This window comes from Pezoporus occidentalis, unplaced genomic scaffold (assembly GCF_034315485.1).
Source record: "Pezoporus occidentalis ecotype Australia unplaced genomic scaffold, CSIRO_AGI_Poc_V1 ctg140, whole genome shotgun sequence".
NCBI classification, from domain to species: domain Eukaryota; kingdom Metazoa; phylum Chordata; class Aves; order Psittaciformes; family Psittacidae; genus Pezoporus; species Pezoporus occidentalis.
The window spans coordinates 710,849-734,620 of record NW_026913210.1 but is presented as its reverse complement, the minus strand read 5'-3'; the positions used below and the strand labels follow the sequence as shown (position 1 = coordinate 734,620).

The 23,772-nt window shown below is 43.4% G+C and overlaps 2 protein-coding genes across 3 annotated transcripts in view; one reads left to right on the top strand and one right to left on the bottom strand.

Moving 5' to 3' along the window:
• LOC134159126 (purpurin) overlaps positions 1–14,417 on the bottom strand; it is a 33,043-nt gene extending 18,626 nt beyond the window's left edge. For both annotated transcript variants that reach the window (XM_062609749.1, XM_062609747.1), the window contains exon 1: positions 14,254–14,417. The gene's annotated coding sequence lies outside the window, so the exon portion shown is untranslated. The remainder of the gene's footprint in view (positions 1–14,253) is intronic.
• On the top strand, positions 2,036–23,472 carry PDE6B (phosphodiesterase 6B). Its single transcript, XM_062609746.1, has 22 exons — positions 2,036–2,981; positions 4,562–4,714; positions 5,051–5,140; positions 8,301–8,441; positions 9,373–9,447; positions 9,538–9,602; positions 10,659–10,725; positions 10,869–10,916; positions 11,097–11,246; positions 12,256–12,399; positions 12,990–13,055; positions 13,683–13,829; positions 15,338–15,445; positions 16,206–16,315; positions 17,302–17,389; positions 17,983–18,083; positions 19,292–19,399; positions 20,172–20,235; positions 20,970–21,044; positions 21,777–21,860; positions 22,129–22,285; positions 23,337–23,472. The coding sequence occupies exons 1-22, from the start codon at positions 2,571–2,573 to the stop codon at positions 23,393–23,395; spliced, it is 2,511 nt and encodes an 836-aa protein (XP_062465730.1). The 5' UTR covers positions 2,036–2,570; the 3' UTR covers positions 23,396–23,472.
• Positions 23,473–23,772: the final 300 nt, after the last annotated feature.

The following is a 23,772-nucleotide window of genomic DNA, read 5'->3' as shown; positions in this document are numbered from 1 at the left end:
TCATGAGTCAAGAGCTGTGACAGTTGTTACTTTCCCCCTACCCACAGACTTCTTACTCTGGCATAGAGGGAATTATGCTGGTATGACAGTTTGCTCTTGACAAAACCACACTGACTTTACTTCTCTCTTCCAGTTATTTGTATAAACATGTTTGTCCCTGTATTTCCTACTAGCTAGATTCAAAACCGTCTATTGTGGAATTCTTCAGTTCTTACTTTTTGCTGTTTTGCTAAAAGAATCATTACATCTTTTCCCAGCATTTTAGAACCTCAGAAGATACTCTGTTAATCATCAGGAAAAGCCTTTGACAGCTTAAAAGTCACTTCACATAACCGTCTAACCACACCAGTCCTTCAATACTTCCCTTGATATTCCTACTCTAGCCAGTATGACAGAAAATGTTTATTGCACTTCATGTTCCTAATTTAACCTCATTTTGGAATTTAGCCTTTCTGACTTTCCATTTTTGGCCATTCACGGTATTCTTGCACTCATCTTCAATAATTTTGCCATGTTTATACACTTTCTGCCTTGTTTTTCTCTTGATTAACAAGAGCACATAATTTACAAAAAGGCTTTTCCCCCCCCACCAGTTTCAAACTCTCATTTAATGGTCTGGCCCACCTGAACTTCTCCCACCTTCAAGGTCTCAGCTAGTTCTTTCACTTGCCTCCAGTCAAAACTGAAGAAAAATTCCTCTTGCTCTTTCTGCCACCCTTTGTACCAGAAAACTGCTGTGACATGCAACACATTGCTGAACAGCCTGAGTCCTGAAACACTCTCATACCTACAGGTGCCAGGCATTTCCCACTGCCACCAAGTCCTGTGCTTGGGACTGTCCTGCTTGTTGCTCATAGAAAGGCTTCAACCACTCCTGTTCTGGAGACCTGGAGCAGATCCTCATCATGCTACTGCTGAGCAACTCCAGTAGAATGTGGACACTGAAGGCAGTGTATGCACCCCTGGCACACATCACCTTCTCCGAGTCTTCTTGAGCAATAATTCTATTTTAATATCCTGACTACGAGAACTACCAGAGCAAGTTCATGCTATGCTAGCATGAAGGCATCTAAGACATTCAACCAGTTGACCCAGCAACATTCTTACTGCATTTCCACTGATCCAGGGAACTGAAAGAATGAATAGGAGAAAATGGAATGATAAATAATGAATTTGTACATCTTTGACTCAGTTTCCACTGTTTAACCTGCAATTTTCTGAAAGGATTTCTCTCTTAACTGCTTTCCTCTATACTTCCACGCCTTTGTGTGAGAGTGTTCACCTCCTTTTTCAGGGGTGAACATGAATAAATCAGGGGCTATCTATCTGTTCTGTTCTCCCTGCTGAAGGGACACACCTGAACAAGCATTTCTAACAGTGCCACCACAGCTCTCTTGTCACCCTCCTCCCAGGCACCCACGTTCATATCTGGGCTGATTTGCACCACTCCTGGAAATAGTACCAATGCTCACAGGAATAGGCCTTTTACTCCCTGAGCAAGTAAGCCATCATTATCTTTCAGCAATGTGGTGGATGAGACTTACCCCTGTTCCTCACTGGTGAAAGCCCATGTGCATCCTTTAATTCCCCTGAAGAGTAGTGGCCTCTGTGGCATTTTGTCTCCCAGCGCGATGCTGACCCTCACCTGCTGTTTGCACAGCACGGTGGCTTCACTGATGTGAACAACTCTGTCAGTCACAGCTGTAATTCCCACCCTTTCTCCACGCATAGTGATGAACAAAATTTTTCTACCTTCCTGGGTGTTTTGATATTTTTTTATCAGCTGGGCCTCCCATGATTCCCTAGATTCCTTCCTAAGGGGATGCCCCTAAGAGGCATGTTTTCCTCTCCCGATTCTTACTAGCAAGAAGAAAAGGCTACAGACCTTTCAAATTCAGTTCAAATCCTGGATTAAAGTGGTCAGGATTGGTGCTTCCATTTGATAACAGCCCTTATAACAGCATATAAAGAACTATGCAATAGCAGAGGGAGCTCTGAAAGAGCAGCATTAGCTCACTGTTTTTGTTCTGGCCACAGTGCCTTTTTGTGGAGGATGCACTTCCTACTACTGCAGGGAGCTGGGAGAGTAGAAATAATAAGATGCTCACCTTGTTAGCCAAGGATTAGGCCCAAGCGGTATATATTTAATTAGACTTTAAAGAGCTTATTTCAGTGTTAGAAGATGTAGCTCTTCCCTGCTGCTGCTGCCTCAGTATAACCATTTCAGTAGGTGTTCTGCTTGTCAAGAGAAAGGAGAGCGTTTTCAGGTATTGTGAGTACTCAGTTTTTGTTTGCATTTAGACTACGAAGAAGAAAGTTGATCCAAAGCTGTTGTAGAGGTCATCTAATCTGTTTGGTTGGAAGATCTGTCCTCCCACTGACTCACCTTCAGCACTATAAAGGAATACCTCTTCCTGATGACAAGCTCTTTTGCAGTGTTGCCTCACCCTTGGTCATTCTAGAAGCAACATCTTTTATCAGGAAAATTTAGGAACTACATCAGAAATTACAGTTTTTACATAGACCACGTCTTTGGACTACTACCTACCACAAGACCCAGGGCATTCACAATGAGTATTAGTGAAGACGACGTGGAGAAGTTTCTTGATGGCAACCCTGCTTTTGCGAAGCAGTACTTTGAGAAGAAACAAGGAACAGAGTCCTGGAATAACAATGAGTGTGAAATCCTTTTTGAGTTGATCCAAGACATGCAAGAAAGCATCAACATGGAGAAAGTTGTTTTCAAGACCTTGAGAAGAATCAGGTCCCTTATTCACGCTGACCGCTGTAGTCTTTTCATGTACAGGCAGAGAAATGGCACACCTGAACTGGCAACAAGGCTCTTCAACATCCAAGAGGGAAGTACCCTGGAGGATTGTCTGGTTCCCCCAGACTGCGAGATTGTCTATCCACTGGACTTAGGCATTGTGGGCTATGTTGCGCAAACCAAGAAAACCATGAACATCAAGGATGTCAGTGAGGTAGGTTTGCCATTTATTCTTTCACTTAATAGAAGAAAGGTTCACACACTTGCAAGTACAAAAGGGTCAAGAGGCAGCAGGGCATCTTAGTGCTTGAGGCTCAAAGCTCTTGCAGTGTAATAGCCGTGTACTGGAAACCAAAACACCAGTGGCAAGTCTGTTAGTTGCTTCCAATTTCATTTATGGAGCAAAGTGAATCTAAACAAATTAATTACAGTAGGTGTTAACTCCTGCAAACAAGTGCAGTGTCACACCTGCTTGCCTAAAAAATCACAGCAAAGTGAGGTACGACCATAACCGCACTGAAGGCACACAGAAATTTCCGCAAACATTTCTATTCCATGAGTAATTGGCAAAAAGAGAGGAATCCTTTATAGTGAGTCCAGAAGGGTTTTTCAATTGCACAAATGCAATTTGAAAATGTTTGCTGTCTGATAAAGTTTGGGTCAAGGGAATTCAGAGGCATTTTTGTCAGAGGGAGTGGACCTGTGTGTGGGTGATCTTCACCAGAAGCAGCTAGAGACAAGCTTTGACCAAAAGAACTCTTTCAGCAAATCTGTGCACTGCAATACCAAGAGGGATCCAAGGATTTTAATGTTACATCTTTATGCCTTCATGACAATATTTACCCCCTATATTCCTGGGTTGAATCATTTAAACCTGAATGGCAGTAATAATAATCCACTTGTTCTAATCATAGGTATAAAACTAAAATCCATGTGACCCAAATATGGCATTTGGGATTACTCCATCTTTTGTTTGCTAGTTACAAAGAGACCATCTGTTTATCCATCCGTTTGTTGTTCAATATAAGCACAGCCAAATGCTTCAGCAAAAAATGCCTTGTCCTTCACAGAACATATTGAAACATTGATTTTGGTTTTGCAACCACTTTTATGTTCTTGGGAGGAGGGAAGCATCAGAATGACTTAAACTCTCCTTTAATGTGACTTAAACTCTCTTTAAAAACTCTCTTTCCTTCCCCTCTATCTATCATCCCATGCACAAAGGCCCAGCAACATGGAAGGGAATGTATGGGAGAACAGTTTCAAGCAAAACAATGGGTAGATGGCTTCATGGAGGCTGCAAGCCAACATCAGCTCCAGCGCCCAGGCAAAAGCAGAATTAAAAAGAGGGTGAATGAACTTCCCAATGACTGCACAGGACAGCACTGGTTTATGAAGTGTGGCTACACAATGCAGTGTGGTAACTGGCTGGTAACTGTGGTAACATGTTAATAGAAAGTTGGAGGAGAGGACGGAGGAAGTACTACGAAGGATGCCAGTCACCTGAGAGCCTCTTTCTTCTGACAGAGTTTGCAATGTTAAAGCTTGTGATTTGCAAGATCTCTGAGAGAAAGAGCTGCATGCATTGCAGTGAGAAGCCACAGTCAGTTCTCTTGATACCAGCTTTATCACCTGTACATTGTCCAATTTTCTGCTAACTTGTTTATCTTCCTCAATAATTTTTTAAGCAAAACTTTCTTTATGCAGCTTATTTTGAGAAGCTGTGCTTTAACTTGGTTTTAAGACTACACATAGCGTGGGAAATGCTTAATTTGTAAATTCTCTGTTGAACAGTGTGTCCAGTTCAGTTCATTTGTTGACGAGCTCACCGACTACACTACGAAAAGCATCCTTGCAACACCCATCTTGAATGGCAAAGATTTAGTTGCTGTTATTCTGGCTCTTAACAAGCTCAATGGTCCATACTTCACCAGCTCTGACGAAGCAGTAAGTGGTGCATAGCTCAGTTTCTATCAAGCGGGTGTTACTTTTGGCATTTAACACAGACTCTGCTGCAGTAGGGATGTCTGCTTTAGTGAAGCTCCACCGGTGCGAATTTCCCCACAGGGGACTCACCCTCTAACACAAGAGGCTTATTATGAGGATGCTTATCTCAGAAATCTTTTAGGGAAGTTACAGTGGGATAAGCCTTATCTCATACCGGTGCAAAGCAAAGCATTTATCCAGGGGAATTACCATGACGTTGCTAAAGGGGTGTTATGAAATCTAGTATACCTGAGGCTTCTACTGCATTCAACTCAATCTCATTTTTTGCCTTTTCAGCTTTTCCTGAAGTACCTAAATTTTGCTTCCTTGAACTTGAAAATTTATCACTTGAGTTATCTTCACAATTGTGAGACTCGAAGAGGCCAGGTAAGAGTGCAAATGCAGACTGGGCTGTATCCCAAAATCAAATGAGTTCATTCTTGTGATTTCAAAACTGTAGCTGATTTGTTCAGAGATTTGTGCCTGAAGAGCAGAAATAAAAGGTGCCCTTGTCTGCTTTAAGATACTGCTCCTCCCTCACAGTTATTCATTACTCTCTGTACCTGCTGTTGCTGGCAAAACTGCGGGAGCTGATGCAGTGGCACCGGCTTCAGCAGAACTGAACTCCAGATGTTTTGTTGAACTGAGATTCCTGGGGCATTTAACCACTTCAACCAGCAGCACTAAGAGATTTCCTACAATTAAGAATGTGGTATTTTTCCTTACCTGCTTATTAAAAAGGGCTATAGAATTTTTCTTAGTGCCAGTAAAATGACTCACATGCCTTTTGAATTGGCCTCCCTCATTAGAAATTAACATAGCTGAGGGGTTTAGGGTATTCTGAATTGAAGCAATTCAGCCACCATTATTTTCCATGACTTGGACTCTTGAATTTATTGGGATTGGATATGAATCCATGCAATTCCTTTCTGCAACAGACACCTGGCTGTTATTGGAGAGGACATGCAATTTTTTCAGTGATCATAAGCATGAATGATAATCAGGTGGTACACCCATCTAGAAATGCTCAGTAACTCAGCTAAAATAGAACTAGCAAAGGTTTATTCCTGTTGAGGTTCAGCAGTAGGAAGGGGGGAGGTAATGAAAGGGCTAGAAAGCAAGAGAGGGGACCCAAGAGGTAGAAGGCCTAATGCATCCCACAGTGTGGTCTGATCTGCATGAGTCCTGTGTTCATGTATCACTGCTGCATCAGCAGGTCCCACAGAAAGAGAGGAAAGTGAGAACGAGATGCAAGACACATGGCCAGCTCTACCAGTAGTTCAACCAGCAAACCTTTGAATATCTAGATCTAAAAGTCTATGCAAGAGTTAATATGATTGATTCTGCGAGACTTTAAAGTAACAAAGTACAAAGTAAGCAAATGACACTTTCTAAGGTAGCCTAAGATTTTAGAATTGCAAATCCCAGCTGCAAACGCTGGGGGATACTGTAAGTAAAACAGATTGTGTAAGGACAGTCTGGTATACTTGTGCTCAGGTACTGTGAAAAAGTCTTATTAGAAGATCATGTAATACATTTTTTCCAACTTATTTACATCATTCCATGAATTGGCTGTTCTTTAGGTGTTTCTTTCAGCTCCTACTGGGCTTTGTGGCTTTCAGCATTACTTATTCCATACTGTAAAATGCCAAAAAACAAACCATTGATCATTTCCCCTAATAGTTTGTATGACATCACTATCTTATCTGAGGGATGCTCAGAGGCCAGTGATATTGAACACCTCAGACGTTGTAGGGAGTGGTCAAGTTGTTCCAATTTATGGATTAGAAACAGAAACTGATGCAGCTCAGAACTACCAAAAACATCTACTAGTGCCCAGTGAAGAGGTGAGACACTTTTTCTGATTGTGGCCATGTAACAGTGCTTGTTGTTCAAAGCATAGGTCCAGTCACCTTCATCCTCACCTCTCAGTGCTTCTGAAGTGCTACTTCTCATGTTCTGTGGGCTTGGAAAGCAAAGCAAGACACACTCAAATACAAGCACACATGCATTAGCTAAGCCTAATTTAGAATCATAGAATCATAGAATCGTTAGGGTTGGAAAGGACCTTAAGATCATCAAGTTCCAACCCCCCTGCCATGGGCAGGGACACCTCACACTAAACCATAGCACCCAAGGCCTCGTCCAACCTGGTCTTGAACACTGCCAGGGATGGAGCATTCACAACCTCCCTGGTCAACCTATTCCAGTGCCTCACCACCCTAACAGAAAAGAATCTCCTCCTTATATCCAATCTAAACTTCCCCTGTTTAAGTTTTAACCCATTACCCCTTGTCCTGTCACTACAGTCTCTAATGAAGAGTCCCTCCCCAGCATCCCTATAGGCCCCCTTCAGATACTGGAAGGCTGCTATGAGGTCTCCACGCAGCCTTCTCTTCTCCAGGCTGAGCAGCCCCAACTTCCTCAGCCTGTCTTCACACGGGAGGTGCTCCAGTCCCCTGATCATCCTCGTGGCCCTTCTCTGGACTTGTTCCAACAGTTCCATGTCCTTTTTATGTTGAGGACACCAGAACGGTACTCAATACTCCAGGTGAGGTCTCACAAGAGCAGAGTAGAGGGGCAGGATCACCTCCTTCGACCTGCTGGTCACGCTCCTTTTGATGCAGCCCAGGATACGGTTGGCTTTCTGGGCTGCAAGCGCACACTGAAGCCGGCTCATGTTCATTTTCTCATCAGCCAACACCCCCAAGTCCTTCTCCACAGGGCTGCTCTGAATCTCCTCTGCCCAGCCTGTAGCTGTGCCTGGGATTGCCCTGACCCAGGTATAGAACCTTGCACTTGGCATGGTTAAACCTCATGAGGTTGGCATCAGCCCACCTCACAAGCGTGTCGAGGTCCCTCTGGATGGCATTCCTTCCCTCCAGTGTATCAACTGAACCACACAGCTTGGTGTCATCAGCAAACTTGCTGAGGGTGCACTCAATCCCACTGTCCATGTCAGCGACAAAGATGTTGAACAAGACCGGTCCCAACACTGATCCCTGAGGGACACCACTCGTTTGCCACATAACCTCAATTATTAAAAATGAAAGAGCCTAACAACAGCTTTCCTAAGGGTGCATTTGTAAGGCACAGGATAGGGAAAGGGATCATAGGCTGATGTGCACACAAAGCAGCAGTGGAAGGGCTTTGAGTAAAATGTCAACTTGGATATTTCCAACTCCAGCCTCCAGAATTTGCAAGACTTTTGGTGAAACTGTTTTTGGATGCAAGATTTTACTTACGGATATAAAATTTAAGTGGGGTCATCTTTTTATCTGGCACTACTACTTTTTTGTGCTTTATTTGTAAGACTGAACTTTTACATAGCATTCTATGGTGACCTGACTTGTTCTGACAACACATCTTTCACTAGTAATTCCCAGTGTGAGCAAGCAATGCTTTTACACTTTGCAGTATAGGTTGCTTTTGCAGTTTTCAGAAACTGCAGTATAAAGCCCCGACTGTTTCCTTGTTATTCCAAACTCATTTGGGAAGTCCAGCTCTCAAGGAGAAGATATGTTTACATTTGGATCTTATCCTGCAGGTGCTGTTGTGGTCAGCTAACAAGGTTTTTGAGGAGCTTACAGACATTGAGAGGCAGTTCCACAAGGCTTTTTACACAGTGAGAGCATATCTGAACTGTGACCGGTACTCAGTAGGTCTCCTGGACATGACAAAGCAGAAGGTGAGTGTTCACATGTGTCTTGTATATCTTTTGGCAAATGAAGAGCCTGGGATAAAGGAAAAAGAAAGAAAGGGAATAGCTCATCACTGGAATGGGACTGTCAGAAGAGCCAGAGGCTGGGAAGACAAAGGTGTCTGACTACAGCAATCCTGGTCAAAGCCTGCAACATAAGCACAGCCTCACAAAGCTTGTGGATATCAGAACTATAGTGAGATACCTCTATAAACCCCGAGCAACAAAGCAGCCACCCTCCTCAAAGACTCATCCATGTGCATGTTATCCAGGCAGTTAGGCAAAATTCAGCTTCATGAAAGTAAGCTTGACAGAAGCTAAATTACTTTTGCAGCTCTGATTTGGTCTGACTGCACCTTTACAGGCTTCATGTGGGGGTTACACAGTTTCTTTGCCATGGGAGCCCTGCTTTATTCCATGGTCAAGCTGAGTGAGGCTACCATGAACTGTGATGTCCACCACGTTGCCAGAGGCTTTATAGCATGCTCTCTTGTGAAGACGTGTATTAAAAGATCGCAAGTGTCGTAATGACACTTTGATCAGCATCATAATGTAGCCTAAGGGAAGAAAATAAAATCTTTCACTTTAGCAAGATGGCAAGTAGCAAATCAGCCCTATAGTCACACTCTGGAAAATTAAGAACATGGTATATCGATGTACCCATTTGCTCTGCGGGTACAGCCTGTGCTGTTCACTAAATGAAGCAGCATCCTGTGTATAGGATGACTATATACAGCCACCTAATGCACCTTACGGTTTGTGATTTGGGCATACCATCAGGATGAATAGTATCAAATCAGTCTTGTTATTTCATGCTTTCATTACACAGTACCAAAACCAGCATGGTAGAGCAGTGGTTACTTCGAGGCTCATGGCACATTTTTACTCTAAATATACTTGTTTTACCTTTTAAAACCAGGAATTTTTTGACCTGTGGCCAGTCTTGCTGGGAGAAGTTCCCCCCTACTCAGGACCTCGCACCCCAGATGGCAGGGTATGTGAGAACCAGATTTCTTAAACTCTCTCCTGTCTGGCTGGATTGCCTCACCGCTAATTTTAATGTCACATTCATTTTTATTTGCAGGAAATAGTCTTTTACAAGGTCATTGATTATATATTACATGGAAAAGAAGACATCAAAGTCATCCCGTAAGTGTCCCCGTTTTGTTTGCTAGGTACTGACACAGAGAGTAGCTAAAACATGTTCTCCATGACATTAAGACTCATAAGGAAATATTCAGAGGACAGATAGAATACAGACTAAGAGAGCCAGAATGCAAGTTGATGCTTTGGCTCACATTTCTACAGGACAAAGATTTCCTCCGGGGCATCGGGACCATGGCTAGCAAGTCAGGCTCCAAAAGTTACTGCGACCAGTGATTCTTTTTAGATGCAGAAGTGAAGTTCCTTGAATGCCTGCACTTTTGCCACTTTCCTTGGCAGGCTGAGGCATCACTTCTCCTTGGTAACTTCCCTGTGTCAGCAGGTGAACCCATCCAGGTTGTCCTTGTATTTAGGCACCCGCTGTCCCAGCCCTGCCATCCATCCCTCTGCCCAACTTCCTATGGTGAGTCCTGCTTCCCTAACTGTCATCCAGCTTCCTTACTTGTCTCTCATCCTCCAGTCACTGTCCCCATCTCAAGGCTACCTCTGGCCTTTCTTTCTCTCTTGATACCACACTGAGACTTGTCTTCCCGAAAGCCTCCCTCTTTTCTTGCCACCGAAGTTTTCAAAGGAGCCTTGGGCACCTTGGACAAATCTGACATAACAGGCATTTTGCCCAGTTCTAGTCACACCACTTTGCCCTGCTGTTCGTGCTGCAAGAAAAGGCCCCTTTACAGCAGTGTTCAGGAGTTCAGGCTCGCAGACACTCTGAGCCAGGAGCTTTCTTAAAAAAAGCACTTTTCTCTGTGCTGAAGGTCTGAAACTTACCCCCCACTTCCAGGAGCAACTTCTTAAGTGTCCACAGACTATGTTATTTTATGGGTTATTCTGCATTGGATCCTTGAGGGAAAAGTATTTACCTTATGTGGAAATTTTTTGCTTGTGGATGTGAGTCCTTTCAAAGTAACAGGACTGTTTAGTAACTGACGGTAAAAAATGTAAAAGTGGACTGTGTGATCAGCTGAATACATGTCATCTCCATAATCATTCTTCAGTAAACGTATATCCTTAATTTCCCTTACATGTTTTTCTTCCATTCAGAAATCCTACCCCAGATCACTGGGCGCTGGTTACTGGACTGCCAACCTACGTGGCTGAAAGTGGATTTGTAAGTACTTAACTAAGGCCTCATCAAGGCTTTCTGAGATGAAGTCAGACTAATGCTGCTTTCTCATCAATTCAGTTTTTTGTTTTGGTATTTAAACTTCTCATTGCCCACATTGTAAAACGTTTTCTTGTGTGATCCCCTAGATTTGCAACATTATGAATGCTGCTGCAGATGAGATGTTTAATTTTCAGGTACAGTGAAAACTTTCAGTCCCATCAAGGGTTCTACTTTTATGTAAAAATGTAATTTAGAGTAAATATTATGCATATTAGTATTTCTTTAGCCAGCAGCCTTTATGTAAAATGGGAATGCTGATGTATTTAGAAAACATATTAAGTACATGGTGTCTTTCTGCTTGCTATTGCTTCAAGGAAGGTCCTCTAGATGAATCAGGATGGACTATCAAAAATGTTCTCTCCATGCCAATAGTGAACAAAAAGGAAGAAATTGTTGGCGTTGTCACATTTTATAACAGAAAAGATGGGAAACCATTTGATGAACAAGATGAGACCCTCATGGAGGTATAGTTCCTTGCTGCAGCTGGAAGTAATTCATACGCTTGAGAAAGGTCACTCTTACTCATTGTATACCTACAAAGCATCCCCCAGTGTTTTGCAGCTAAGTAAGTTTCTTTGTTGCTTATAGAGGTGTTATGCATCAGCTTGAAAGTTTTCAAAGCAACTGTATAAAACACTGGTGGTTTTCAGTCTTGGAAACCCAGCTGTGTTTGCATCCTTTTGTTTCAGCATTCTTGGACTGCTGAATCCAAGCAACTGCCATGAGCAGTTGCTATGTCCAAATATGACCATTCTGACCAGTGTTCACATACATGTAGCTGGCTCACAGTGGCTGGGCAACTCCTTTGAGAAATTACACAGATATTTTCTGTGTAGCTAAGGTACAAAGGGTGGGCAAGTATTGAATCTACCAACAGCAGCTGTGATTAGAGAGCTTGCTGCTTAGAAATCCTCCAATGCTAGTTTCAATCCAATTTAGGCATTCAGCTCTTGGCATTCATTATCCGTCAGAACATTTCCTGAAATAGACTCTTTTTATCAAACAAAAAAAAACTGGAAAAAAAAAATCAGTTTGAATTGGCCACTGAACAGCAAACAAGATGGGAGCAAACACAAGGTGTAAGTAAACATATATGAAAGGTGATAAGAACACCTTTCTCTCCCTTGATACAAGGGGTCCTGACCTCCTGTCAGCATTGATACACCAGGCTTTCCACAGGCACGGAGACAATTGCAACAACACAGAAATAGCTTTCCATATGCTGAATGTCCACCCTGGATAGAGGGTCCTCCATGCGTATGGATGCTCTGGAGGTCTAAGCAGATCCAACATCTGGGGAGCTGCTCTGCTGAGGAGCAAGTAGGGGTTGGCAGCAAACACTCATTGATAGACATGTGGCCAAAGGGGAGCTTGTGTTTTTCCTAAGGTATATCATTCAGTGTTATATTTCTGTGTGCCTAAGGAACACAGGTTTTGTTTATTCCACTGTTTTCTTCTTTTCTCCTTACCAAGTCCTTGACACAGTTCCTGGGTTGGTCTGTACTCAACACAGACACATACGATAAGATGAACAAGCTGGAGAACAGGAAAGACATTGCTCAGGATATGGTGCTCTACCACGTGAAGTGTGACAAGGATGAAATCCAGGAAATTCTGGTAATGCCTCACAAGGTGCAGCACACTCCCAAGGGTGCTGGCCGTGCCCATGACTTAATGCACAGACACAAGCCTCCCATCCCATAGAAAACTTCCAAGCACCACGGTGTGGAGGCAGGACCCAGGGCCCCAGTTACTGCACAGATGCAGAACAAGTCTCTGTTTTGACTGTGATCTGCCTCTCTGCCTCAGCTCACTGCCACACTGTGTCATTCCTCATTTCCTCAGCAAAGCCAGTCTTGGATATGGGCTGACACAGGTGCTACTCAGGAAAGGCAGGTAGGGTGAAAGAGGAGCTGATTTATTCCCAAAGATCTCCCTAGTGCAGAGGGTGTGGAGTCAGAAGACCCAGCTGAGACACTGGCTCAAGGGGAACATTTGCAAGTAGAGGAAACATGAACATGAAACATGATCAAGGAGAGGGAGAACATTTTACCAGGAAGAATGAGCTGAAAGACCCTAAACAGAGCTAAGGTCCAGGAAGAAAACACACTTTGCATATGAGAGCTGCCCTAGGGTGCCCCAAAGCTGCACAGTGCAAAGTCCAGTGGGGTTTGGTTGTAAGTTTAACATGTGTGTGCTCTTTGCAGCCAACACGAGAAAAGCTGGGGAAGGAGCCAAGCGAGTGTGAGGAAGATGAGCTGGCAAACATCCTGGTAAGAGCAATGTACTGCTCCAGTGGATAGCTCTGGCAAACAAATATTGCTTGCGTGGATCCAGGGAAGAGTTCCCAGTGTTGACATACTGGTACGCATCAACAGGGCACCTGGTGAAGGGTGAAGGCAAAGCATACCCTGCCCTCCTCTGCTGTGTGAGTTTAAGGTTATTATCAGGTGGCAGCAAATGCCTTACCCAGCTCCCAAGGGAGCTCTCCGCCACTTTATCTCAAGAGGGTCAGAGTCCACCTGGAAACTCATCAGCCAGCTTGACCTGTCACACTATTTGTTCTCCAGAGTAAATATGGAGGGTTGTAAGTCTTCCCTGTAAGACCTCTCAAGTCTTGGGGTCTTTAAACTATAGCAAATCAACAAGAAAAGTGTTTTACAGAAAACAAGCAATATTTCTTGAACTTGACTAAACATGCCTTCCCTATTCCCCCTCCCCTATTCACTTATGGTGTTATCATGAGAAGCTGCATTTCAGTCTATTTAGGTGCTATATTCTAAAAGCAGAAGTTCCTAGCAGTATGATACTGATAAATTTGTATTAAGAAAAACCCATTCCAAGTATTTCTAGGGATGGTATAAGTAGTACAGCAACAAATTGTCCCACCTCCTTTACAGAAAGAAGAACTCCCGGGGCCCACCAAGTTTGAAATCTATGAGTTCAGGTTCTCTGACTTTGACTGCACTGAGCTAGAGCTGGTGAAGTGTGGCATTCAGATGTACTACGAGCTCGGCGTGGTGAAGAAGTTCCAGATCCCACAGGAGGTAGGAGCTGACAGCACTCAGGGCCTCCTGCCTTGGATGGCCAGAGCATTCAGCGCTGAATTGTTGAGGTCCCCTTTCATGCCCTGCGTACCTCATGGTGCAGCCATCGGTCTGGGGTTGTGGGAGCTTGCAGAGGTGTGTATCCTGAGCACCCCTGCCCCACTGAGGGCAGGGGATCCCCTCACAAAGCCTCTGGCTGCTACATATGTGCTTGGGGAATGAAGCTGGCCTCTTCCGCCCTGTGCTATCTGCCACAGGCATGGGTTTGTTGTCAAATCTATGTACATGGGAAAAACACCATGCAAAAAATGGGTTGCACTTGCCATGTCTAATGGCTCTCACAGCCTCACTGTAAAAGCACAGTTTCCAGGCGCAACACAGGGCAGTGCATAATTGTGCATGCTTTGCTTGCTGTAGTACATACCTGACAGCTTTCAGACAACATAATCACAATGGCAGGTCAATCTGCTTTTCTTCCCCTGTAAACAAAGACCCGCCTTCATTTGGTGCAGTTGTTGCCTGACTGCTGGCAACAAGAGCCGTGTGACCATGTGAGAACAAGGGTCCACTAGCACCCGATGTGCAACCTCACGTGTCTTGGCACTCTTCACATGTGAAACCGCAGGAGCCGCGAAACCGGCATTTCAGCAGTGTTTTCCCAGCACATCATGTGACGTTTATTGCCATCTAGTGGGATGTGAGCGTAACTGCAGGGAGAATTTTGACGCTGGGGTGGCAGGCTGCGAAGCGGGAGTGAAGTGGGGTGCTCTGGACGGGAATTACTTGTATGCTTTTTACTGGTAGCATGTCATGTCAGAAAGTATTCCAAATATCTAGTCTGTAACAACTAACCTCTGATACAGCCATGAAAATCAGTCATTCTTTGCTGCCACTCTGAGCAGCTAAGATTTTGAAAAATGAATTACCTATCCATGATTAATTTGCTCCTTAATGAGAAAACCTATGGAGCTACAAGAGGTAGTACATGTGGAGAAGTAGAATCCAGAGGAAAAAAAAAACACCTGTTATTTCATGCCTTATATTGTAATTGTTTAGATGATATAAACACTACCCATCTCTACATCTATGGAGCCATATCACTTGAAAAGAGGTATCAGTATTACTAAACCACAGTAATTTAGTAAAACTAATCAGGAGTAATAAATCTTATATACATAGAGAAACACAGAACTTCAACAAATTTGCAAACAGTAGGATCAAAACTATTTTTATCCAGACGTTGTTCTTTCTTGTTTGTCCCTCAGGCAACTTTGTTTTTGTTTCTCTGAGAGAGATTAGAAAAAAGACAGCTATATTTTAGTGTTCCTTTTAGCCTTCCACTAGGCTTTATTACAGCAATGCTGTGCAGTAAGATGATGTTATTACAGCTTCCTATTTCTTTCTAGGGCCACCTCTGAATTCATGATTTCTGTGCACAGTCTTTATTACAAGCTCAACAGGCAGCAGCTTCATCACACAAACTGACGTCCTCTTCCCCCCATTTGCAGGTACTGGTGAGGTTTGTGTACTCTGTCAGCAAAGGCTACCGGAAGATAACTTACCACAACTGGCGCCATGGCTTCAACGTCGCGCAGACCATGTTCACTCTCTTGATGGTAAGGTAACACCTCCCCAGCTAATGCTGTGGCTTGACTTTGTTAGCAGGAGGTCTTCTGTTGCACTTGCAACAGGTAGGGGAAAGAGACTACAGGACTTCCTCCAGTAGTTTCTGACAGTAAGAGCCAGACTGAGGTTAGCTGGAAGGGATGCAGACAACCTCACACTTTCCATTTCCAGGCATGTATAAGTTGATCGCCAGTGTGAATGTGGCAAGTGCCATTTCTCACAGGCTCTCGAGGCCACAGATGCCCCAACAATAAAAGGTGTCAGACCTCTGTTCTGTACGAGGGATGGACCTCGTGCAGACAGTAAGATCCAGAGAACTTGCATCAGAATTATGTCTACAGTCCCCCAGATAATCCTTTGGGTGATTAAGATTGGAATCTAAACTCCATTGCTCAGAAAGAGGAGAGCCCCTTCACAAAGGGGTTCACTTTGTGTCCAGTGACTGGAGGGGTTCTTGTGAGGACCCGGGTGTCCCCAGGGCAAGAGGCTGCTATAGAAGCAGGCACGCAACATTGCAGGTGGGCAACAAGCACATATGTACAACACGCCTACCTGAGTCTGAATTGTTTTGTTTCCAGCTGCTTCCCCATTTTAACCTAAGTGTGCCACATATTGCATTTAGCTTCATGAGTTATTTTCAGTTCTCCTGGACTGTTTCAATGAGGAGATCCCCAGAACAGAGCAGTAACAGCTCAGTACCTTTTTCTATAAGAGATACTAACAAATGGCATGCAAATTCTCACCCTCCAGACTGGCAAGCTGAAGCGGTATTACACAGACCTTGAGGCCCTTGCAATGGTAACTGCTGCTCTGTGCCACGATATTGACCACAGGGGAACCAACAACCTTTACCAAATGAAGTAAGCACTTTCCTACTACTTCAAACCATTTACTGTTGCTCTCGTGTGGAGTGGGATCAGCCTGTGATCACACCAAACTCCAGAACAGCTGTTTTATACACTGCAACCTTTTTTTTTGCAAATAACTTTGCTTTTCAGGTTGCTACAGCACTTGAAATCTTGCAGTGCTCTCTGGGGCTTTCTTCGACTCACAGCAAACCTCCTTTGGTTAAAGCCACACCCTACATTACTGTTACAGGGTGGAACATGTGCAGCACAGGCATTTAGTAGCCTCAGCATCATAGAAGACTCAGGATGCCATTGGAAGGAACCTGGCCATTAGAGGCCTACTTTTTGCTGGAAGGTGTCTATGGAAAACCCACCATGCATGGCACTGCCCTCACCACCTGCAGAAACAAAGCACCTATGAGTATGAGGGTGCTGTTCTCAGTAGGTAGTGACTAGCTACAGAAGAACAGCTGCATAATTTCATGACCAGTAAGAGCCTTTGTTGCTCTGATGCTCAGTAGTGTCAGATCACAGCTCTTCTGCAGTGCTTGCTGGCTATACTGTCTTACTGTCTTCTGGAGCTTTGGGAAATGTGAAGGTGGCTGGGTTTTTTGCATAAAAGAGAGTCTTGTTTATCAGCTAGGAAAGTGCCCAAGGACTGATGTTTCTTCTGTTCCTGTTACTAGATATGAACATGTAGCTATTCAGGAATTAAACAAGCTTACTGTGCTGGGTTAATAACAGTCCAGTCATAAACAACATTTCTGTGAAATCTGTAGTGGAAGACTGTTTTATACGTAATCCAAATAGTCATAAGCAGTGTTATAAAACTCTTTTACCAGACTGAAGTCATTAGCTATTAAAAATATTACTCTTAAGCCTTTTAGAATGAGTTGAACTTTTGTGTGTGATAAAATTAAAAATAAAATGGGACACTTCTTTTCTTTTTTTAAGTAAGTGCTGTGGTAACATCTTTAATTTTTCATTTGCGCAACCAGATCTCAAAATCCTTTAGCTAAACTTCATGGATCCTCCATTTTAGAGAGACATCACTTGGAATTTGGAAAATTCTTGCTCTCTGAAGAGGTTGGTAATAAACTGTAATGCAGGGACATGAATAATTTACTTTCAGGGAATTTTTTTCAGCAACAGAGCTGACAGCTTAGCACAAGACCTTTCTCTGGTTGGGATACCCACTCTGCAGCTATCCCAACTCTGCAGTTGCCTCACTTCCCAAGTACTAGATGCTCACCCAGAACCAAAATGCACAGGCTTCTAAATGCGTGACTTGGTTTCTTCAGAAGCCATATTGTTATCCCCATATAAATACGTTAAACACAGGATTGTCCTCCTGTAGCCCCCCTGGCAGGGCCAAGGCTAACAGACTTCCCCAGCTAACTTCTCATTTCAGGAAAGCTTGAAGTGGGACCAGGGCACAGGGTTTGGGCACATGCTGTGTAACAAGCTTCAGGACACTGACCCTGTTCAGTGAACAGAATGGGAGACTAAGCATCAGCATACAGTGAACAGGGCTCACAACCCTTGCACCTTAGAGGAGCAAGCTGAAGCTATTAAAGATACATATTAAAAAAGTGAGCACATTTCAGAAAGGGAGATGGCCAGGAACTCACACCACCACAATGACTGGATTTTGCAGCTCCCTTTTCTTTGCTTTTCAGTCACTGAATATATGTCAGAACCTCAACCGCAGACAGCATGAGCACATGATTCACCTGATGGATATTGCCATTATAGCCACAGACCTGGCACTCTACTTCAAGTAAGTCGGTCACATACACACCTATTTTACACAGGCAAAAAGTGATGTTTTGTTCTGAGAACCTCCCATGCAGAAATCCTATTCACTGACTAATACTGACATGAGGGCTGGTGGGAGAACTCAAGCTGCTCAAGAAAACTTTGGACTTTTACTAATTATATCAAATACATGACATTTTAAGCCTCAATTTCCAGCAAGGCAGTGCCGTATGATCCTGTAACAGAAAGAGATGTCTGTTGGTTCAGACACTCTTTGCTAGCACTTCAGCACTAAAGATACTCATAAATGGTGAATGGCCTGGCGAGGGCTGCATTATCAGCATGCACTGGCTTCCTGGGACACACAGCTAGAATTCAACAATATGTGACTTCCTAATTAGCAGGGAGCTTTCAACATGTGCTTTCAAAATGCAACGCCAAGACCAGAGACTGCTTCTGTGGTTTGCACTGAAGAATGTGCAAAATATAAAGTCCACAAAAGAGGAATGTAAGGAAGGGTGCAATACCCAGTCCTCTTACTCCAGAGGTAAGGTGGCTATATGTGAGCAGTTGCCACTGCTTCCTTACCAGGTACACACAAACTGGTCTTTGCCATCCTTGGTCCATGTAAACAAAGGCTTGGTTGAGATCAGACCCAGGCAAAATGATACACATAGAACATGTATGCAAGCTGCTTTATGGATCTGGCCTAAATGTCTTCTCTGCTAGCAATGAAACAGCAGGTTTTTCCAAATTTCACACCACTCAAAATATGGGTGTGTTGTGTATAAACCCCTCCCCAGAATTTGATGCATATGTTTAGATATATAAATAAGGTTAGCAAGGGCAGATTATGCAGGTAAAAGCAGGTAGTTTCACAAAGCCAGCTCTAGGTTTCTACAGGTTGCTTAACATTCAGGGAAAAAGCCTTCTTGCACTACCAAAAAAGGTGGAAGCTGTATCTTGCAGTATCTCATACTTTCAAGTTCTTACTCATGACTCACCACTACACTCATTTTTAAGACATTTATAATAGTTTCCCCTACTTAAGAGAAGCAGGTGATGGTGGTTGGATTTGTTGGGGGCTTCCTTGGGGACCTAAATGCTAGGACAGCAGCTACTGGAAACCCTTCTGTAAGGGTTATCAATGCCAGGATCAGCCATCTTTTTAAACATGTTTGTTTCCTTGTTTTGGAGCTTTTCATATTTATTTTTTTTCCCTCCTCAAAGAAAGAGAACAATGTTTCAGAAGATTGTTGATGAGTCCAAGACATATGATAGCACGACTGCCTGGACTGAATACCTGTCTCTGGAGACAACAAAGAAAGAGGTTGTCATGTGAGTAATCAGCTCTGAAAAGGTTAGTGATGCAGTCACCTGGTGAGAGAGCTCAGAACATGCCTTGTGCTGCACTTATTACAATCGGCATGTGATACATTACTGTCTGCTCAAATCTGACTTTCTGGAGAAACAGGGGAAAACAGGGACAATAGTGACTGGATTTGGAGTGTCCTTCTGGTCATATACTCCTAATGAGATGCAGAATCCCTCCTGGCCATATACCAGACTACCCTGCAGGCCACAAGCTGGGGCAGGTTGCAATGGCAGATGCATGGGAATCCAGCCCATTAGCAGTTCTTCCCAGTGGCAACCAGTCTGAGTTGCACAATGCTGCTGTTGTGACCGGACAGATGCTTTGCTCTGGTGACGAAGTGCACTCACAACCTCAGCTGCAGCAGTCTGCACTGCTACACCTCCATATGGGAGACAAAGATACTACTCCACAGTCAAGATATTCAGCCCAGTAAATTATTAAAGCAGCAAATATCTTAGTGCCAGAAGCAAGCAGTTCCCTAGCATAAATCCATTTTAGTCAAGAGAGCAATCCTTGATGAGTGTCCCAGTGAGAGCCAAGGCTGTTCCAGCAACCCATTTTTCTTTCTTACTTTATCTATCTTTATGACTTTATTTATCTTTATCACATTAGCTATCTTTATAATTTCAGCAGGGACCTCTGATTCTTACGGGAATATTAGAGCATGAGCATCCTGAGCCCACAAGAGATAGGGTGCAGACTTAGAGAATAAACTAATTTCTTTTCTGGTTTTAGGGCCATGATGATGACTGCCTGTGATTTGTCAGCAATAACAAAGCCTTGGGAAGTCCAGAGTAAGGTCAGATACTAGATATACTGTTAGATTTCTCTAGCTTACACTTCAAAGTAATGCAATAAGCTGCCTAGAAGCTGAATCAAAGCCTCCTACCAAAGCTACCAAAGGTACTTGAGAATAACTATGATTTTGATGCTAAATCAATCTTTAAGATTGCAATTGTGAGTTCTTTAGAAAATTCATGTTTACCAGAGAAGAAAATAACCCCTCAAAATGTTTAGCTTCTTGAGCTACAGTGAGGGGTTTTGCATGTAACATATGGGTGGAGATTTTTTTTTACAGCAATACTTGCTGTCTGCTCAGTTGTTTGGTTTCCTTTAGAAGCTCCCTCCTGAATGGTACTTCATTAAACTGTCATTAAATTTTAAAGGAGGATAAAAGAAATAAAACCCACCTTCCTGTTGAGCATGGAGGAAGGACAACTGAGAAAATCATAGCAGGCAGCCACAACTGTGATCAAGAGGCAAATCCTTGAGGGGGACACATTGCAAATCTTTCTTACTAGATGAGCAGTACTAATAAGCTTCGGTGCAATAAGGACTGTTGAGCTGACACTACATGGGTGCAAACCCATGGTCACTGCGATACTTCTGAGGAGAAAGTTTGTGGCTGGGCTTGGACAGAAAGAGACAGAGGGGCTAAAAGTGAGATTTGCCACATGTTAGAGACCTGAAGCACATCAAATTGTAAAGCCAAAGTCAATGCTAACCTTTCTTTTTCTCTCCTTGGCAATGCAGGTAGCTCTGCTGGTAGCAGCTGAGTTCTGGGAGCAAGGAGACTTAGAAATAAGCGTCCTTCAGCAACAGCCTATTGTAAGTATCATGTGAGAGCCAGAAGGTTCAGCTCAGACAGCAAGTCTCAGCAGAGACTTACTACAAGCAACACTGCTATCAGAGCCCTGTGAGTTTTCTGAAATCACCATGCCTGCCAAAAGCCACTGGAAAAGTGGGTATTCAGCTAGGGAAGATGCTCTGTGACAGAGCCTCTTATGCAGTTCGCCATATAGTTAGATCAGTCACACTGGCTGTGAACCAGCAGGGAGTGACTCTTCCCCTTGAGACGTTGCACTGATCCCTTGCAGAAAAAAGGAAAATGGAATACATATATCACAGAGGAAAGAAGGAGTTCTATTAAAAAGAAAAACAGCAGACACAAACTTTGTAGAGTCCAGAAATTATTTCTGGTAATTAGAAGTACATTGTTACTTGGCATATATTTTTTTCTGCTATAATAACAAATACTTAAATATGGCATTGAAAGAGCCAAGAGTCTTCAGCACTATCTAACATAAGCCTTTTCTCAGGTATATGGTTGAGAGGCACAAGGGAAAAGCATTTTGTCCTCCTCCCAGTACAAACAGAGACCTGTCTGAAATAGCTGCTGACTGCTCTGCAGCAGAGGAAGTGAGCTGTGGTAGACAGCCTTTAAGGATGGCATGGCGTAACTGCCAGGTTGACACAAGAAGGCACTTTCAGGGAGAAAATAGAGGTGTCTGTTTCAATGAGGTGTCTCATACAATATGGCAAACTTGTGTCCTCCCACAGCCCATGATGGACCGGAGGAAAGCTGCTGAGCTTCCAAAGCTTCAAGTGGGTTTCATCGACTTTGTGTGCACATTTGTCTATAAGGTAAGCAACACACCCTTGCACACCCCATCCTTTCCAACAGGGGTTCAAATCCCAGGTGAGTGCAGCAACACCACTCACGGGGAAAAGGGCAGGTACAGGACCCAACACCTGCCCCTCCCTGAAGCACTGTATCTTGATCCCTCTTTGTGCCCTTGGTACTTTACCTGCATGAGCCAGCCCAGGAGGTGAGGTGCTGGGGTTTTCCTGGGGTAAGATGGACAAGCATTGCCTCTGCACTGCATTGTGCTGATGGGTACGTTTTGGTTAGGAATTTTCCCGTTTCCATGAGGAAATTCAGCCTATGCTTGATGGGCTGCTGAACAACAGAAATGAGTGGAAGACCCGTGCTGATGAGTATGATGCAAAAATGAAAGCTCTGGAGGAAGAGAAGAAAAAAGAGGAAGAGAAGATGGCTGCAAATAAAGGTCAGAAACAATACTTAGTTTTTCATTCCAAACTTAAAAACATACTTATGCAATACTTTCCCAGATCTGCAGCAAACTCTGCCAACAAGGTAAAGAGTCAGATGCCCAGAACAAGTTTCCCCAGTCTTTCTCCCTTGGCAAGGTTATCTTCAAATGTGATGCTATGACAGGCTGTCAAAAAGGCCACCTGCCCAAATGCCCAGGAGATAGTGCCTGAGAAACCAGTGCAACCACGCAGCTGGGAGACATCCTATTGTATGCAGAGTCTGTGGCTGATGTGCTATCCCACAGGTCACGAAGCAGGAGTTAAGAAAACCTAACACTTGTTGGGAGAACACTGAGGAATTAAATTTCGTTCCATTTCTAGCCCAGATCAGGTACTTCCTGGAAACAAGCAGTAATAGTGTAGCAATTCATTTTGGTTGAATCCTTTTTTTTCCTTCTGTGGGCTCAGCCTCTGTAGCACTGAAATCCACCAGCTGCAATGGGCACTGGGTGAAAGCTTGTTTGGTAGCATGAGGATTTGTTTGATTCCCAGAGAGGTGGGAGCAGAAGGCTCTTCTAGCCTCTCCCAAGTGCTTGATCAAACATCCATCACAACTTAGTGCCTTCACAGAGACAGCACCTGAAATCTGCTTTTGTTCCAGACTGGACCAAAATCCCAAACAGCCCATGGAGTGGGCATTCCTCACATGACACAGTTTAGGAATCATTAGAGCAATCTGGATATCTGCTCTCAGTTTAAGTAATAGTAATTAACATAAAAGATTAAAAGTAAGTGCTTTAGCTAGGATTTGGAGAATTTTTGAAGAATTGTTTCCTAAGTAATCAGTATTTAAGTGAGGAAGGTTTCTACTAACTCTAAAACATTCTTTCCAAAGCAGCCTTACATGTATGACTAATTTGCACAGCAGACAGCTCTTGATATGGGTACTATAGGTATGACCTACATTGATCACTGAATAACTTAGAAGTGCTAAAATACTCCTGTAATGGCTGAGAAGTACATTTATGACTGTACCTCTAATTCTGTGTTTTTTTTATACCACAGATGGAATAACCTGCAATGGAGGAACAGCTCCAGCTTCCAAAACCTGTAGCATACTTTAGACCTATTACTAGTGCAATATATGCCACCCAAAATGAGAATGTCCAGGCTTTAAATATATATATATATATATATATATATATATATATATATATATATAAAATGGCATACAGATACATTTCTGATTGGACTGTTCTGCTACTTTAATTAGGCTTATGACCAACCAGGGAAGGGCTAGATCTCGTTTGCCTTAATTGCATCTCTTCCTGATGGTAAGGAGCCAATTCTGGCCTGTCTTTTGCTCCATTTAATGCACCTGATGTCAGATGGCATATGGCAAGTCAGAATAACATTTGGCCCAATAAATCAGGTTGCATGACTATGGAAGAGCATTTCTCCTGTACAGTAACACTTCTTACCCAAAGCAGATGGGGCCAGT